Source organism: Sphaerodactylus townsendi, linkage group LG02 (assembly GCF_021028975.2).
Source record: "Sphaerodactylus townsendi isolate TG3544 linkage group LG02, MPM_Stown_v2.3, whole genome shotgun sequence".
NCBI classification, from domain to species: domain Eukaryota; kingdom Metazoa; phylum Chordata; class Lepidosauria; order Squamata; family Sphaerodactylidae; genus Sphaerodactylus; species Sphaerodactylus townsendi.
In genome coordinates, this window is record NC_059426.1 from 119,619,095 (window position 1) to 119,634,692 (window position 15,598).

The window sequence follows — 15,598 nt, forward strand, 5'->3', positions numbered from 1 at the left end:
TTATACATTTTGGGAAGCATAATCTCATGTAATTTATGTTCCACTAGCCTTGAAGCTTGTTCGAGACCAGTTCACATCTGGGTTCTGGAAGCTTAGTGGATGGTTTGTACTGCCCAGGATTTTTATCTGTTTTATTAGGTTCTGTTTTTTAGATACCTTGTGGTACTTTTGTAATGTTTGTTGTTTTGGACACATATTATACTTATAACAAGACTCCATTTGAAAGTAGACAGCAATTGCTGTGAGCCTTCTTCAGTGTAATTTCTGTTGCGTAGTTCTACATTGATGGCAGATGTCAGGGCTCATGTCTGCCTCAAGTCTGTCTAGAACTCCAACTCCTCCCTTGTTGCTGTTTGTAATTCACTTTCATTTGCCAAAAGATGGTAAATGGTGGTTTGAATCCTACTGGAGTTAGGTGATTTGTAACTGGTTGACATATCCTACCCAAATCAGGCTTCTTAATGGTTTCTCAACTGCTTGGAGAGAATGACACTTCAAGTGCCTCAGGAACTGGTCCTGGGCTCTGTGTCGTTCAACATCTTTACAAATGAGGTTTCTCTCCTTCCTGTGGGCATAGAGCATGAGTGATTAGGGAAGTGGGGGAGCGGGGAAAAGGTAGCAGAACCAGATCTACATGTTTTTGAAGGGGGGCGAGAAGTACAAAATAACACCCCCATATATTACATGCATGTATGTGTGTATAATCAACAACTCTTTCAAATGATAGAATTAATTATGCTGGCCTCTATGAAATGTCATCATCTCTACAAACATAAAAACCCAACCCAAGAAAAAGGTTTTCCAGCCTAGCTTTGTCCAGGACATATGTTTCACACAGAATTTTGACACTGAAAATACCAGACACACCTCACAGTCCTCCACAGTCTGACAAAGTACAGTCCAAGTACAGCTTTATCTGGCAATTATCCTACTATAATCTAAAACGATTAAACTGAAACTACTGTATTTTAGTCACTGAAAAAGACAATAATGCTAGAAAACATAGAAAAGAGTAGGAAAAGAGGAAGATCCAACATGAGATGGACTGACACAATAAAGGAAGCCAAGGTCCTCAGTTTGCATGGCCTGAGCAAGGCTGATAATGAGAGGACATTTTGGAAGTCATTAGCCCCTTATGCATGGAATGCTTACCTCAGGGTTCTTTGCTGCACAGTGGGGTCTCCTCACGTTTCTCTGTTTACACATGAGGAAGCACTCCACTGTCTACTGTGCAGCTTGCATGTTGAACTCTCCTGGGTCTCTGCTTTTCTTGGTTCTCTTAACTTCTCCTATCAACTCACTCTTAAAGGCACATAGTCACAAGTTTGCTTGTTTTATTAAAGCCCTTTAAATTGCTGTTATATTGATATTGCTGTTATGGCAGGTAGAAAACCCTCAAAATAAATCATTTTATCAAAATAAATCATAAATCAAAATCTGTGCATATTTGCTTTCCACCACAGCACACAGGGCAGTCACACAGTAGGGCAAGACAGAATCACACGCTGACTGCTACTACTGTCTTAGGGTGATTCCTCACACTACAAAGCTCGACTTGTGTCCAGCCGAAATTTTCTTCATGAGTCCGACTCACTGTCGTTCCGCACATCGGCCGAGCTGGATCTCCCTTAGGCGAGCTCAGAGAGCGGGATGAGGTGGGCACGCCTCTTCCTGCTTCGCATTCTATTGGCTGCCACGAAAAGTTGGCACATGAGCCCGATTCGCCGTTAATCCGCACATTGCCGAGCTCAGCTCAACTTACCAGAGCTCAGTGGGCGGGCTCAACTCTGTGCATCATCCGCCCCTCTGCCCTGATTGGTTCCCTTTCCCATGGCGGGAGACATGAAATTCCTTTTTTTACAAGCATGTCGCAACGCCGGAGGAACTTTGCGACACCCTTGCGAAGTTGGGGCAGGTTTTGTGGTTGTTTCCAGAAATGGAATTGTGCTGAACAACCCGCTTATAATCACTCTTGAGTGCCTTAAATTTATTTCTGCACTCCAGCAGAGACCTTTTGTGGCCCCTAATGCACATCTCCGCACGCGACTGCGCTCTTCCCAAAAAGATGGGATGCGTTACAGCTTCTGGCACATGTCTTGATTCTAATGTGGAGCTCAAGCTCACCTCGGATTTCAATCAAGTCCCTTGTCTCCTGGTCCCCCCACGAACTGCCTCTCCCGACCCCCCTGCTACCTGAACCACTCATGCTCGGAGGAGGAAGCGGTCGGATGCTCACAATAGGTAATCCTTCCAGGAAATTCCAGCAAAGGGATTAAGTACAGGGAAATGGCGAATTGCCGACAATTCACCCCTCTTCAAACATCCCACTCTCCATGCGAAGTAGGGAGGGAGGGATCTAGGCAGCAAGCGTTAGTGATTGGTTGACGAGGACAATGAGCGCAGAGAATTTTACAGTAGTAGGCTTAATGATGGAATTGATTGTATCGGCTGGATTGGCTCCATGCACGACACAAGCAATTGGTCCCTTTTTAGATTTCGCTTTTCGGCGCGGCAACTTTCTGGCTGTACGCATGCTCTTCATAGCCGATTATAATTGGCTTGCCGAAAATGTGCCCTGATTGGTTAAAGGGAAACTAAGCCATGATTGGGCAGAGAAAGGAGCGACGTGATTGGCTGGAGGGGCGAGTTGAGTCGAGCTCAGCAGACTGTCCGCAGAAGCGTGAGCTCGACACGACTTCACGAAAAAGTACACCCTCCCATCAGGATCGAGAAGATCCTCCTTAGGCGGGTTGAAGGAGAGTCGGACTTGGGTCGAGATCTGCGGCTGTGCGGACAACCCAAGCTCGACACAAGTCGAGCTCTGCTGGTAACGTGTTGTGCGGAATCACCCTTAGAGTTGTTATGTTAAAAACATAGATAAGACAGATAGCTTTTTACTTCAGGAACTTCACAATCCAAAAGGCCTCTTAGATAATTTTACACAGGGAGATAACTTCCTCCCTCTCAGTGAGACCAAGTCTTCTGTGACCGATCAGAGTGCAGGGTTGCCTCAGCCAATCAGGTGGCTACCCTGTTCCTAGGCCTCTATGCCTCACTCTGAGTGAAAACAATAATGACTGCAGACAGAACTGCTCTTTTAAAAAATACACTTTTCTCTGCAGGTGTCACACCATCATACCACATTGCAGTCAGGCAGCAGAAGACATCCAGTAAATGATTCAATAGGACTTGGATTGCAAGAATTGGAAAACAATTTTAAAAGTACCGGATATGATTTATGAACAATGCAGAAAATATGTTATAAAATTAGAAACAATGCAGTAACAACAAGATTATACATACAATATATGTATTGTATACCCCTTCTTGGGGTGAGTTTTTAAATTGAGCCTGGACGCCTCTTGTTTAATTTGCTAATTGTTAGCCGCTGTTTTTATGTATTTTAAGATGTTTTATTGACGGAGCCTATGTTTGTATTTTACTGGATTTGCTCCTTTTTATTGTTTATATATTATGTTGTTCACCGCCCGGAGCCCTTTGGGGATCGGGCGGTATAGAAATTGAATAAATAATAATAATAATAATAATAATAATAATAATAATAATAATAATAATAATAAATGCTAGAATCAACTACAATCATGTTCCTTTCATAAAACTGCCCTTCTGAATCAATCCATTTTACTATAGCTGTTGTTCCTTTATAAAACTACCCTCCTGAACAATTCTGTTTTACAGTGCGCAGAACAATAGAAGTCTAAAAGCCTTTCTGACCTTTTCAGGCAGGCCATTCCTTGAGGTGGGAGCCGTTACCACAGAAAACGTATGTTATGATCAGCTATTGACCTTACCCTCTAGTGGGGTGGCTCCTTCAAAAAGCTTTGCTCTGACAGCAGGAGAAGCCTTCCTGAAGATACATGGCTCCAAAGCCATGAAGGCTGTTTGTTTCACAAACAGCTGTATGCACCTGTAAATCTGTATGTATGTATCTGTGAATGTATCTGTGAATCAAGTTTTTAAATCCTTACTAGGCTTGAGCAAAATTTTTGAAAATTGGTAAAAATTCGGATTTGGGTTTTGGTGACTTTAAAATTATCAGCAAAGATGCTCAGGAGCAGCAGCAGCAGAAGGCCATTGCTTTCACATCCTGCATGTGAGCTCCCAAAGGCATCTGGTGGGCCACTGTAAGTAGCAGAGTGCTGGACTAGATGGACTCTGGTCTGTTCCATCTGGCTTGTTCTTATGTTCTTATGCATGCATTCAAGCGTGGGAAACCTTAATAAAAAATCTTCAAACAGCATCAAATCCAACCAAAGAACAGACGCAGCAGCAAGTGCAAAAAAACCTAAGTTTGGGCAGTGGGAGAGATTTCACTAGACTTTTAAAAGTTCTTGCCACAAACCTTAAGATCACAACAACAGCAGTCTTAAATCAGAAATACAGAACTTTAAAAAAACACAATAATCGTCAATTATATCAAATTTAGAGAACGGGAAGTACAAACAAAAACAAGCAGGTAACTTTTTACATAAAGAAGCTAAAAAACTAAACCTGTATGCAGGCTTAGCCTGGGCCTTGGGTCCTGGACTCTAGGCCTTTGGGCCTAAACCCTCAGCCTCCCCCACCACTTCCAAGCCCAACTAGAAACAAGTTAAACAAACAGTAGTGAAAATTTTAAAATTCAAGTATTTAAAAAAATTAAACTGGGTCAGTCAGTCAAACTCTTCAGCATCTTCTTCTCCAGGGGTACCTCCTCTGCAGGACTGGTGGTATCCCACAAAGACAAATTCTCCAGAGACCAGACAGAGGAAGCAGAAGTTCTAGAGGGAAATCTTAAACTATCCCTCAACCTTAGTCTGGAACACAGTGGGCTGGCCAGGAACCAGCATGGTATGCTTTTAGAGCCAGCCAGGCACCCATCCAGAGACTTGAAATATCCCAGGGAATAAAACCTTCCCTGATTATCCAAACAGTAGTATTTGCAGTAACCTTTGCAGTTATGTTGCTGAGGCCCCAGCTTACTTCTCGCTTCCCCTTCCTCTATCCAAAGTGCAAAAACTTTGCCGGGAGTTATAGCTCCCTGCAGAAATGCATACCAGCCATTGCCTGGGAGAGAAGCTCCAAGGACCTCTCCCATTTGTTGCCCTGGAAACCAACAGGGCACTCAAAGTGGAGCCAGGGAAGCCAAGGAGAGAGTGACTACAGCCAGCCCTGCTTCAGCAATGCAGGAGGGTTGGCCTTTAAGCAGCCCCCCCAGCCCCGAACAGAATGCCCAACAGACACCCAGCAAAGGTAATTAAGGTGAAGGGGATAATTCTCAGAGGGGGGGGATTCTCCAGTTTTTTTAAAAATTCAAGCCAGTTTAAAGGGACTCCAAGCAGCTGCTAGCCACTGTGTAAGTGTCCCTTTAAACTTTAAATGACCGAAATCTGATAAGCCAAATAGAGATTCAGCTTATCGGGTTTTCCAAACATTTGGCTTGGGTTTTTTTTGTCATGGCTTGAATTTGGGGCCGATTAAAACCCCCCCAAAAAGCCAAATCAGGCTCTTTGGGGTTTTTACTGATTCAGCTTTACCAAATCAACAAGCCCAGTCCTTACCTTTGTAGTTTTTTAGCTTTGTTAACCTTGCTTTTGAGACTGTATGAACAGAACATTTACTTCTGCTCAGGTTCACTTGTTATTTGGTTTTCTGGTTGAAATGGAAAAACTCCTGCAGTTTTCAAGGTGCTTGAGGTAATCCATATATCTCAATAAAATGGATCTGAATGCACTAGGCTGGGCATGAATTATCACTATGAGTATAATTGCTACCACATTCATCTACACAGCCAGTACCCCAACCGCTAGGTAATTACTGTAAAATGCTGTGGGGTACATGAAGTATAAAACGGACTGTTCTGTTCCAAGTATTGGCTTCTTGCAAGCCTGCACAGGACTGCAGTAAAATCAGGTGAGAGGCTGGGCTGGAAAAAAGTTATTGTCTACCTAGATGGTCATGCTTCTGATGCAGAACGGATTTCTTTCCCAAAGCACATTTAGATTGGATGTTCCAGGTAGGGCAAAAGTTTCCAAGCCGAAGTCAAAAGTACTTGATCAAAGACAGGCATTAAAATATTGTTCAACTTTTTTTCCTACCATAGTTCTTTAGCAAATGTAAAGACAGCTTATGAGCCCTTTAGTCATTTTTTTCATTGTCATGATTCTCCCTATTACCATATATTTGCGGGTTCAGTAAGTAACATCTTTGTGTTTATATTTTAGATTTGAAACTCTCTGTGTTATGTGTTATGTACAACATGTAACACACCATTAAATATTAAGGAATAATAATATTTACAGGTTGATTAGTGGAAGCTGAAAGCAGATTGAGAATTGGCAGGCTGCCTGGGAAGGCCAGGCTGCCCACTTTGGAGGACAACCTCCCAGCCACAATCTTTGTTCCTGTTGCTGCTCAGTATGGTGATGGGGAGAGAGGAATAGGAGGAGAATGGTGTCCAGCAATACTACAACATCACTTCTGGCTGTATAACCCTCATGTTTACCAGAGAGTTTCAGTGAAAACCTAGAACAGGGGTAGGGAACCTGCGGCTCTCCAGATGTTCAGGAACTACAATTCCCATCAGCCTCTGTCAGTATGGCCAATTGGCCATGCTGGTAGGGGCTGATGGGAATTGTAGTTCCTGAACATCTGGAGAGCCGCAGGTTCCCTACCCCTGACCTAGAATATCCCACAATGTTGCTTCCTCACATTTGATAATCCAACCAGAAGTGGTATTACAGACACCATCTGCATGAGTCTTCATCACGAAAGTCTCTTGGCGGTTGCCAGTTGAAAGGCAGCAACACTAAGGCTGCAAATGAGAAATCAGGATAAATTCATTTAAAACATTTCTATGCCATCTTTCCACCCAATTCAGGGTTCCCAAAGCAGTGAACATTAAAATATGAAAATTACACAAACAAGAAGCAAGGCTAAGAAGATTATGTGAGGAAATGCTCCTCCTCCTCCCCCCCGCCCCCAAAGTTATAATCTATTTGTGGAATACAATGATAGATGGAGTCAGATAAATCTCCCTGGGGAGGGAGCTTAAAAGTTTCTGTTCCATAACCATAACCAAGAAGGCTCTCAGTTGCTTGATGACTAAGCCTCAGATAGGAGAAGATTTAGTAACTAGAGAGACTTTTTGAAAACTTGCAGTGGTTGAGCATGGAGTATGAGAAAACAAAGGCCAGTCATTCATGGTGAATGTGTTGACCACCAACAACCTGGTGAGTGGCTAGGAGAGGATTTAAATGTGCTGTCTGTGAGACAAGCTGGTTGACATAATGTAAGTAGCTGAGCATGAGGAGCACAGAAGTCGCTGCCCTCCTCCCCCTCTTTCTCGGGGAGAATTTTAAAAGTGGGGTTGACCGGACGCCTCTATTATTACTATTATTATCATTGTCACTGTTATCGCTGTTATAAAGGTTTTTAATACTTTATTTATATTTATGTTTTATGTTGTACACTGCCCAGAGCCCCTTGGGGATGGGGCGGTATAAAAGTTTAAATAATAAATAAAGGAAGAAAGAAAGAAAGAAAGAAAGAAAGAAAGAAAGAAAGAAAGAAAGAAAGAAAGAAAGAAAGAAAGAAAGAAAGAAAGAAAGAAAGAAAGAAAGAAAGAAAGAAAGAAAGAAAGAAGTCACCTCTTGGCAGAAAATGGGATGCCTGAGAGACAACACGACTGCCATATCTAGCTATAAAATTGCATTACAGAAATGAAGGGTGATCAGCTACATCAGAAATAGTACTGACTTTTGGTGAACACTAATGTACTTGTTCTCTATGAATCACTAATATTGGCAAGGTACACTTATAGAAGGTTGATAAAACATTACGACAGTGCTTGGATAATTGTTTACTTCTGATTTAAGCAAGTGTGGTATAGTGGTTAAGAGCAGTGGACTCAGATCTGGAGAACGAGGTATGATTCCCCACTCCTCCACCTTAGTAGTGGACACCTATCCGGTGAAGTGGATTTGTTTCCCTGCTCCTACACATGCAGCCTGCTGAGTGACCTTGAGCAAGTTATAGTTCTCTCAGAACCCTCTCAGCCCCACCAATCTCATATGGTGTCTAAGGGGGGTTAGGAAGGAAGGGAGTTTGTAAGCTGCTTTGAGGCTCCTTACAGTTGAGAAAAGTGGGGTATAAATCCAAATTGTTCTTCAAATAATTTGCCAGCTTAGGAATCAAATTTTAAAATGCTGCAAAATTATTAAGAGAAAGGGGCAATGTGATAACACTAGGCAACAGCCAATCAGGTCTGTATACAATGGACTTGTACTGAGAAAAAAATGAACCAGTTTCCCTTGACCTGGCCACACAACATATGCCTCAGTTACATAACATTCAAATAGACAAGTGTAGTCTCTCTCTCTCACATCCACACACGCTTCCTTCTGTTGCTGCTGCCACAGGAGGAGAGAGAGGCTTGCTATTTTGATATTCCTGTATCAGATCTATCATTATTTCGCTGGATCTAATATGGTACCAATACTTGAAGTAGAAATAAAGTTTTTTAAAGCCCTGTAATGCATGAAGGGAAGGATTCACACCATCCCTGGAAAAGTAGAGGGCTGAGGGCATATGAATATTGCATGTATGGTGGAACCAAGGGCTTTCTGTTATTATATTTGTATGGTTATATTTGTATGGTTTGCTCCCCAATCTAGTATTGTGTTGATTTTTGTTGTACACCGCCTGGAGCCCCTTGGGGATAGAGTGGTATAAAAATATAAACAATAAACAAACAAACAAACAAATAAATAAATAAATAAATAAGAGAATTTAGAGCTCTGTGTGTTTTGGCTAAGCCCATGTGGTTGAGCTTCTTTTCTTTGATTTCTACTTGCTGGCTACTGAAAGATGCTAGCAGGATGAGAAGGAAGCAGGAAGGAGCCAACAACATGGAAGGGGGGGGCGAGGGGGAAGGTGTGGAAGGCAATGGGAAGGAATGGGAAGAGTGAAGCTAGGTAGGTTGGCTATAGGTGGAGGGAAGATGTCTGGGGCAAAGCTGTGCTCACTGGCAAATTGGCCCTGCTCTGATAGCAAAGCAAATTAAAGTCACACTAGAAGTGATATCACTTGCCACAGAGAGATTGGAAAGTGAAAGTAGGACTTGAGGAAATATGTCCTACAAGAAATCTTGCTGCTATGAACAGTCACACCTGCAATGCCACAGACACCTTGTGCATAATCAGCCACTGAATTTTAAATTTCTGCTGAAGCAAAGGAACTTTTACAAAAATAAGAAGTTACGTCCCAGAAGCTTTAAAGTACAGTCCTGAATGGCTTTCCTTTTGGGATCTCCTGTTCTAGGGAATGCCTGTCACTCATAAATCATTTATCTACTTTCACAGTGCAAGAGACAGCTGTCTCTCATGAACTGCTTATTCATTTGGCACTCTTTGCTCTATACAAGATGGCTGTTATTCAGGGTGTGTCAGCACCAACTGTTTGTCACAAAATGTATCCTGGAACACAACTCAGACATCTGCATCATTCTGCACGTTATCTGGGAAGATATCCCGGGGAAATCAGAACCTTATAACAGCACTTGGTATTAATGTAGCATTTTAGTGTGTTCCATGTATTATTTTAGTAGTCCTTGCAGCAGACCTCCATATTTTCATATTGCTGGAATATGATTCTAAATGCTGAGGGAATAGTGGCTTTTTCTAAGGGTTTTGTTTTGTTTTTTGGCTGATAATCCATCTGTGAATTGCAGACAAGAATATACTAGGGTGCAACAGAATGGGTTTTTTTACTTGCTTCTCTGACATATTAGTGAATTGGTTGGGTACGGACACAGCTTTCATAAGACATGGAACTCAACTCATTAACTTGCAGTACAGCAAAGCAGGTTGGATTTTGATAGGATTAGTCTGTTTGTAGAGATCTCTTTGGAACCCTTGTTGGATTAGTGCTGCTAGCAAGTTCTGTTTTATTTAGAATTACAGTCAAGATATGTTGTTTTTTTTAGTGTTCTGAATCGCACTCCTGCCAACCTGATTCAGGAAATAATTTTAGTAGATGACTTCAGCTCTGATCGTAAGTATTTCTTTTCCTTGCTTCCTTGGTAACTATCTTCTGAGCTTTTTGTAGACCATTTTGAACATATTCTTCTCTCATTCAAGAAATTTCCTTTCTTTGCTTTTTAATTTGAGAATAATGAGACAACAGGGGAAGGAATAAACATTTTGCTATGTTTTGATTAATTTCTGCCCAAAGGAAAAAAAAACCCAGTTCATTTCTTTTCCTATGGCCTTTTTTCATTCTCTGCTGCCTTTCCACTTGACAGTCTTAACCCGGAAGCCAGAATGCTCACTTTGGCTTCATTAACCACCATGTTGTGTGCCATTATCAGAAGTCTGGCAAGTGGTATACTCAGCTCGGCACTCCAATAATACAGGGTCAAGCAGAAGGAAATAATGTATGCCACAGAGCACCGCTGTGTCCTTGGCAGATTAGGGTTGCTGTGCACAGGTTCAGGCTAGGGTTTTCACAGAATAGAACCATCCCTGAGCCGTAAGTGGCTGGAATCATACTACAGGAGGCACTCTTTTTCCCTTCGGAACCTGACACAAAAGGTTGTTGTTCATTTTTTCATGTTGGATTTCTTCACAGAAACATAAAATGAGGCTAAAACATTTAGTTTCCTTAGTGAATGATAAGATGTGATTTTTAAAGGAGGTATAATGGCAAGTATAATTCATAGTATCTGCAGAGCTAGGCCCTAGTTTGATCTCCTTTGCTGTATGTTCATTCTGCATTATCAGCAAGTTGTGTATCAGCCAGGATCAAAAGAAAATCTGGGAAGACAACTGCTCAAATAAAAAGAGTAAGGGAGTCTCCCAGTTAAGACTTCAACAGTAAAGCAAGGTCAGTATTCTCTCTTCAGGTGTCAGTTGGAAGGCAGTGCTGTTATTCTCACATTGGGTTCATCTCCTTTATAAAGGGAGAAAGATACAGACAGGAGGCAGCTTAGAATGCTTATCCAGGGATTTCAGCTGTAACAGGAGACATACCAGAACTGTAAATCCAGCAGCTCCATGAATTACTGAGAATTGCTTGTCTTCACTCCCAGGTGAGAGGTAGGGCAGCTGGTTCAGGTATATTCACACCCCTTCTCCATTTTGTTGTCTGCAGCTTATTCTATAGCTACTTTGGCATCTCCAGTGAGGGAGCAATGTGTTTCCACTATGTTTCTAGGCTGAGCCAAAAAAAATCCTTCCTTGTTTTTTCAGGGCCTGGATTATTGCCAGGTCCAACTTTATGATTTGTCTTCCTTAGAAGTCTTCCTTTGGTCACCCATTTCCACCTCTACTCCCCTACTCTACATCTTAATTTGGGAGCCAGAACTAATGCATCTTCCTCAGCCCCCTCCTTAAAGATCTTAGCTCAGCCTGGAGCATATTCAGTGGATCTTTCTGCCCCAAATCCCCACAAGAATATGGCAGCACCCATGAGGGGCCAATACCAGCCTGGGAGCAATCTCTCCCCTACTGGCTCCTTTCTCACCTCAAAGGTAGAGCCACCAAAGAGGTAGCTGGCAGTTAAAGGGCAGTGGATCTTTCTGCCCCAAATCCCCACAGGAATATGGCAGCACCCATGAGGGGCCAATACCAGCCTGGGAGCAATCTCTCCCCTACTGGCTCCTTTTTCACCTCAAAGGTAGAGCCACCAAAGAGGTAGCTGGCAGTTGAAGGGCCAGCTATCATTGTTCAGCAGGCTAATTTGTGACTCTTTCAGGGGTGTGACTGAGGTCCCACTAGGCCTAATGGATACTGTGTATGGCACCATAAAGCACCCAAGAGAAATGGGGTTGGGTATTACCACGTCCTGGTCCTCAGCACTCAGCATATTAGGGTCAAGGAGAGAGGATAACATAAGGGGAAAGGTCACCCATTGGTGTGTGGAGTCCAACAAGGGGCAATCCTCTCCTGGTTGTTATTTAAGATCTTCATGGCCCCTCTTTCCCAGTTAGTCCAGAGTTTTGGGCTGGGTTGCCACTAGTATGCCCATGACACCCAGATGTACCTGCTGATGGGTGGCCAGCCGGATACTGTCCCAGATACATTGGTCAGTTGTTTGGAGGCCATGGTGAAGTGGTTGAAACAGAAATGTGGACTGATAGCTGTTCCAGCAGGTCTGTGGTTGAAGGGTGCAGCAATGTCCAACTTGGCTGGCCTCCCTCCCCTTCCCAGGGCTGTAGCTGGGCATGAGTGAGCCTGGGGCGCACTCCATGTTTTCTGCCCCCCCCCCGCAGTCCTGCCCCCCCCACTTACCTTTTCCAGCCAGCAGAACATCTTTCTGCCGGCTGAAAACGGGCCAGATGGTAGAGCAGGATGAGGCGGGAAGGGGGTCAGGGTCAGGGGGGACAATTTTCATGCCCCCCAGGCATGCGCCCAGTGCAACGTGCCCCCTGTCCCCTTTTAGCTGTGCCACTGCCCCTGCCCCTTCCCCTTCCTTTTTCTTCCCCCCTCCCCCCCATATTCCATATGATTCCATATTTTGATTGTTAATTCATCCCTCCTCTGGTTGATTTGTTATTTTTTTTAGGATTTAAGGTGCTGTGATATTGCATTGTAATTGTTGGTTTTAGTGTTGTAGTTGTCGATTGTTGCTAGCCGCCCTGATCTTATCCAATGGTAAGAGGCGGCCTGTAAATCTAATAAATAAATAAAATAAATAAGATGTTCCATCATTCCTTTAACCTGAGATTTCACAGTTGTTCAGGTTACATTTCGATTATTTGGGTCCACATTTTGATAGTCTGGTGCTACATCTCATTATTCTGAAGTATAGTTGTCAGGTAATAAGTACTTCATGTGTGGCACCCTGAGGTCCTTAAGGAACAACAGGATTAAAAAATACTTCTATTTAAGATAGAAATTAAACTTTGTCTATTAATAGTTTTTCTGACTCATGAAAGCATTGCTGCCATAGGAGGACTGGAATTTTGCCATATTCTTGGAGTGTGAATAACTTACTATGGTTCATGGGTTCATTTTAGGACACTGGTATCCGTGCCTAACAGACGGCCAGCAATATCTCAGTAGCTTTTAATCAAGGATACCTGTCTCTGTATCTCAATGATGCAGCCCTTGACAAACTGCCCACCATATTTCAGGCAGTGGGGAGCCTGTGAACATGGCAGAACTCCAAGACCGTGGTGCCAAGAAAAGTACTTTGGCTGGTGGCCTTCCTGATTCTCACCAGGATGCCAAAGCTGCGCAGAGATGATAAGTGATGGGTTTTGCAAGACATGGGAAAGAGCACAAGAAACAGCTGCTGCCACTGTTGCAGTGGAAAGGAAAAGCAAAGGGATGAACTAGAGGGGAAAGAAATTTGGCCTGATATCTGTACTTCTGATGCATTTATAATAGAGTAGCAAATGCTTTGTTTGTGGCCAGCCATGGTCCAAATAGTGTATCTCATCTCATCTATACAGCAGCATGCTGTACTCCACAGTAAGGTGAGTGAAAAGAGGGCAAGTGGGCAGCACACGTGAGAGGTCTCTATGGTGTGCTTAATTTTATGTGGGACTACTCTTAGACCATTGTGTCAGACTGGGGCTCCGTGCTGTTTTTTCCCAGAGGGGTTTAAAAAAAATAAAATGCAACCTTGGAGGCTGCAGTCTGAACTGAAAGATCTGAACAGGGAAGAAAGGAAAGATTCTTAACCCTTCCCCCCTCCCTCAAACAGTTTTTTCCACTGCAGGATGAAATTTCTTGAGCAGGTATTTCATATAAAATTGAATATTGGCACAAAATCTAATTTGCAATCTTAGCTTTCATTTTTAAAAATGTTTATTTGTTTCCTCTGTCAGTAAACAGCTCATTATAAAAACAAACACTGAGCATGTTTGTGCAAAACAAGAAAAAAACCCTATGTATTTGATTTCTTTAAAAATGCACCCGGCATTTCTGCTAAAAAGGGACTTAAAGCAGCAACAGCATATTGACCTGCATTAATTATTCAGATTCTATAATTTGGGATTCCTTGTTATGGATGTTTTCGCACATTCACAAAACCCTTTGCTTTATTTTTGTCTAATTCCAGCACTGCAACCCTAAGCATGCTTACAAGGAAATAATCCCTATTGAATGGGAGCAAATATGGTTAGGATCAGATTATAACTATTTAAGGCACCTTATTTATTTGTTTGTTTATAACCTGCCTTTGTTACTGAGGTTCAAGGCACATATCTGTGCAACAACTTTTTTTTAAAAAAAGAGGTGTTTTTCCCTAAATGAAGAAAAATCTGGATACTTTCCCCAAGACATTGGGCTAGAACTGAGATGAGACCTGAGCATTAACCTCCAAAAAGTCAAGCTTAATTTTCTCGCCATTAGAACTCTCTGGATCTTCATGATGGATAATGATGCAGAGAACAAACTACCACATGTGCATATTCTCGAGAAAGGATGAATTGTTACTAACCAACAATAGCAAGAAATAATCTCTTCACCGCATTTTTTCTTCCTTTCCCTGCGTGTTTCCAGATTATGGCACATGCCTTGTTTTCATTTATGTATCACAGGGCAGACCTGTAGAGTAAATATGGTGTCCCTTTACTCAAGTTTGCCTTACAATACAAAGACTGGCATTTGCAGGACATTGACTGGTGGGAGAGAGTTTCTTACATCCTCTTCATTACAATCCCTCTATGCCCCCCCCCCCGGTTTCCAATGGGATAAAAAGCCAGGGTATAGGGATTCTGGAGAATGATATTGATCTACACTCCTATCCACCTACACCTCACAGTCCTATTAACAAGAATATAAGGGTTTGTGAAGCTTTCATCTTCTGGCAGAGTGTGTTGTTATGTCCTAAGCTGTCTATGGTATTAGTCCTTCCTGGGTAGAAGTGCAGCCACATATCACAAAGGCCTCAAGACCTCTTTTCCCTTACAAGCCACCCTCAGGAGGGGGTTATTGGCACTGGGGAAGTCACAGAAGGGAAGCAACTCTCCAAGCTTTCCTTTACCACTTGCCTTCCCCCTGAAGCCCCCCCCCCCCCCATTGCTTTTAACACCATTGGTGATCCAGACTTTGCTCATTTACCCTTTAAATACTGACTGGAAATCACCACAGGGATGAAAACTGCTGTGGAAACCATCTGTTAAGTAATATTATATGTGAAAGCAAAGCATTGCCCTGTGTTCAGAAACATGGGAATAATTAATTGCATCTTTCTCCTGATTCTGTGTGCTCGAGCCAACTATTTCCTCTTGTCTTTAGCTGAAGACTGCCAGCTCCTTACCAAGATACCGAAGGTCAAATGTTTGAGGAACAGTCGGCGAGAAGGTGAGCCCACTTTGTGGGAAGCATCTACTTGCAAGGGGCAAAAGCACAACAGCAGACCAAGTGAAGATGTCAGATGGAGAGACATACAAACATCACCCTCTGAGTCCATCGCATCCCTTTCCTTGCTTCATTAAAAAACAACAACAGATGAAGTCTCCCCTCCCCAGTTCAGCCTGGGCAATCCAGACCATCCTTTATTTAAACAGCAAAGCTTTAGCTAAGACTAGATCCTAAGTTTTCACAAAAAAATTTAATGGATGGTGTTGAGCATTAGGAGTGAGTAT

General features: G+C 42.7%; 1 protein-coding gene across 1 annotated transcript in view; it reads left to right on the forward strand.

Annotated features, from left to right (window-relative positions):
* Window positions 1-15,598, forward strand: part of GALNT16 (polypeptide N-acetylgalactosaminyltransferase 16) — a 188,956-nt gene that overhangs the window by 133,510 nt on the left and 39,848 nt on the right. The window contains exons 4-5 of the mRNA XM_048485048.1: window positions 9,986-10,053; window positions 15,249-15,314. Of these exons, the coding sequence (XP_048341005.1) occupies window positions 9,986-10,053; window positions 15,249-15,314 (134 nt within the window). The remainder of the gene's footprint in view (window positions 1-9,985; window positions 10,054-15,248; window positions 15,315-15,598) is intronic.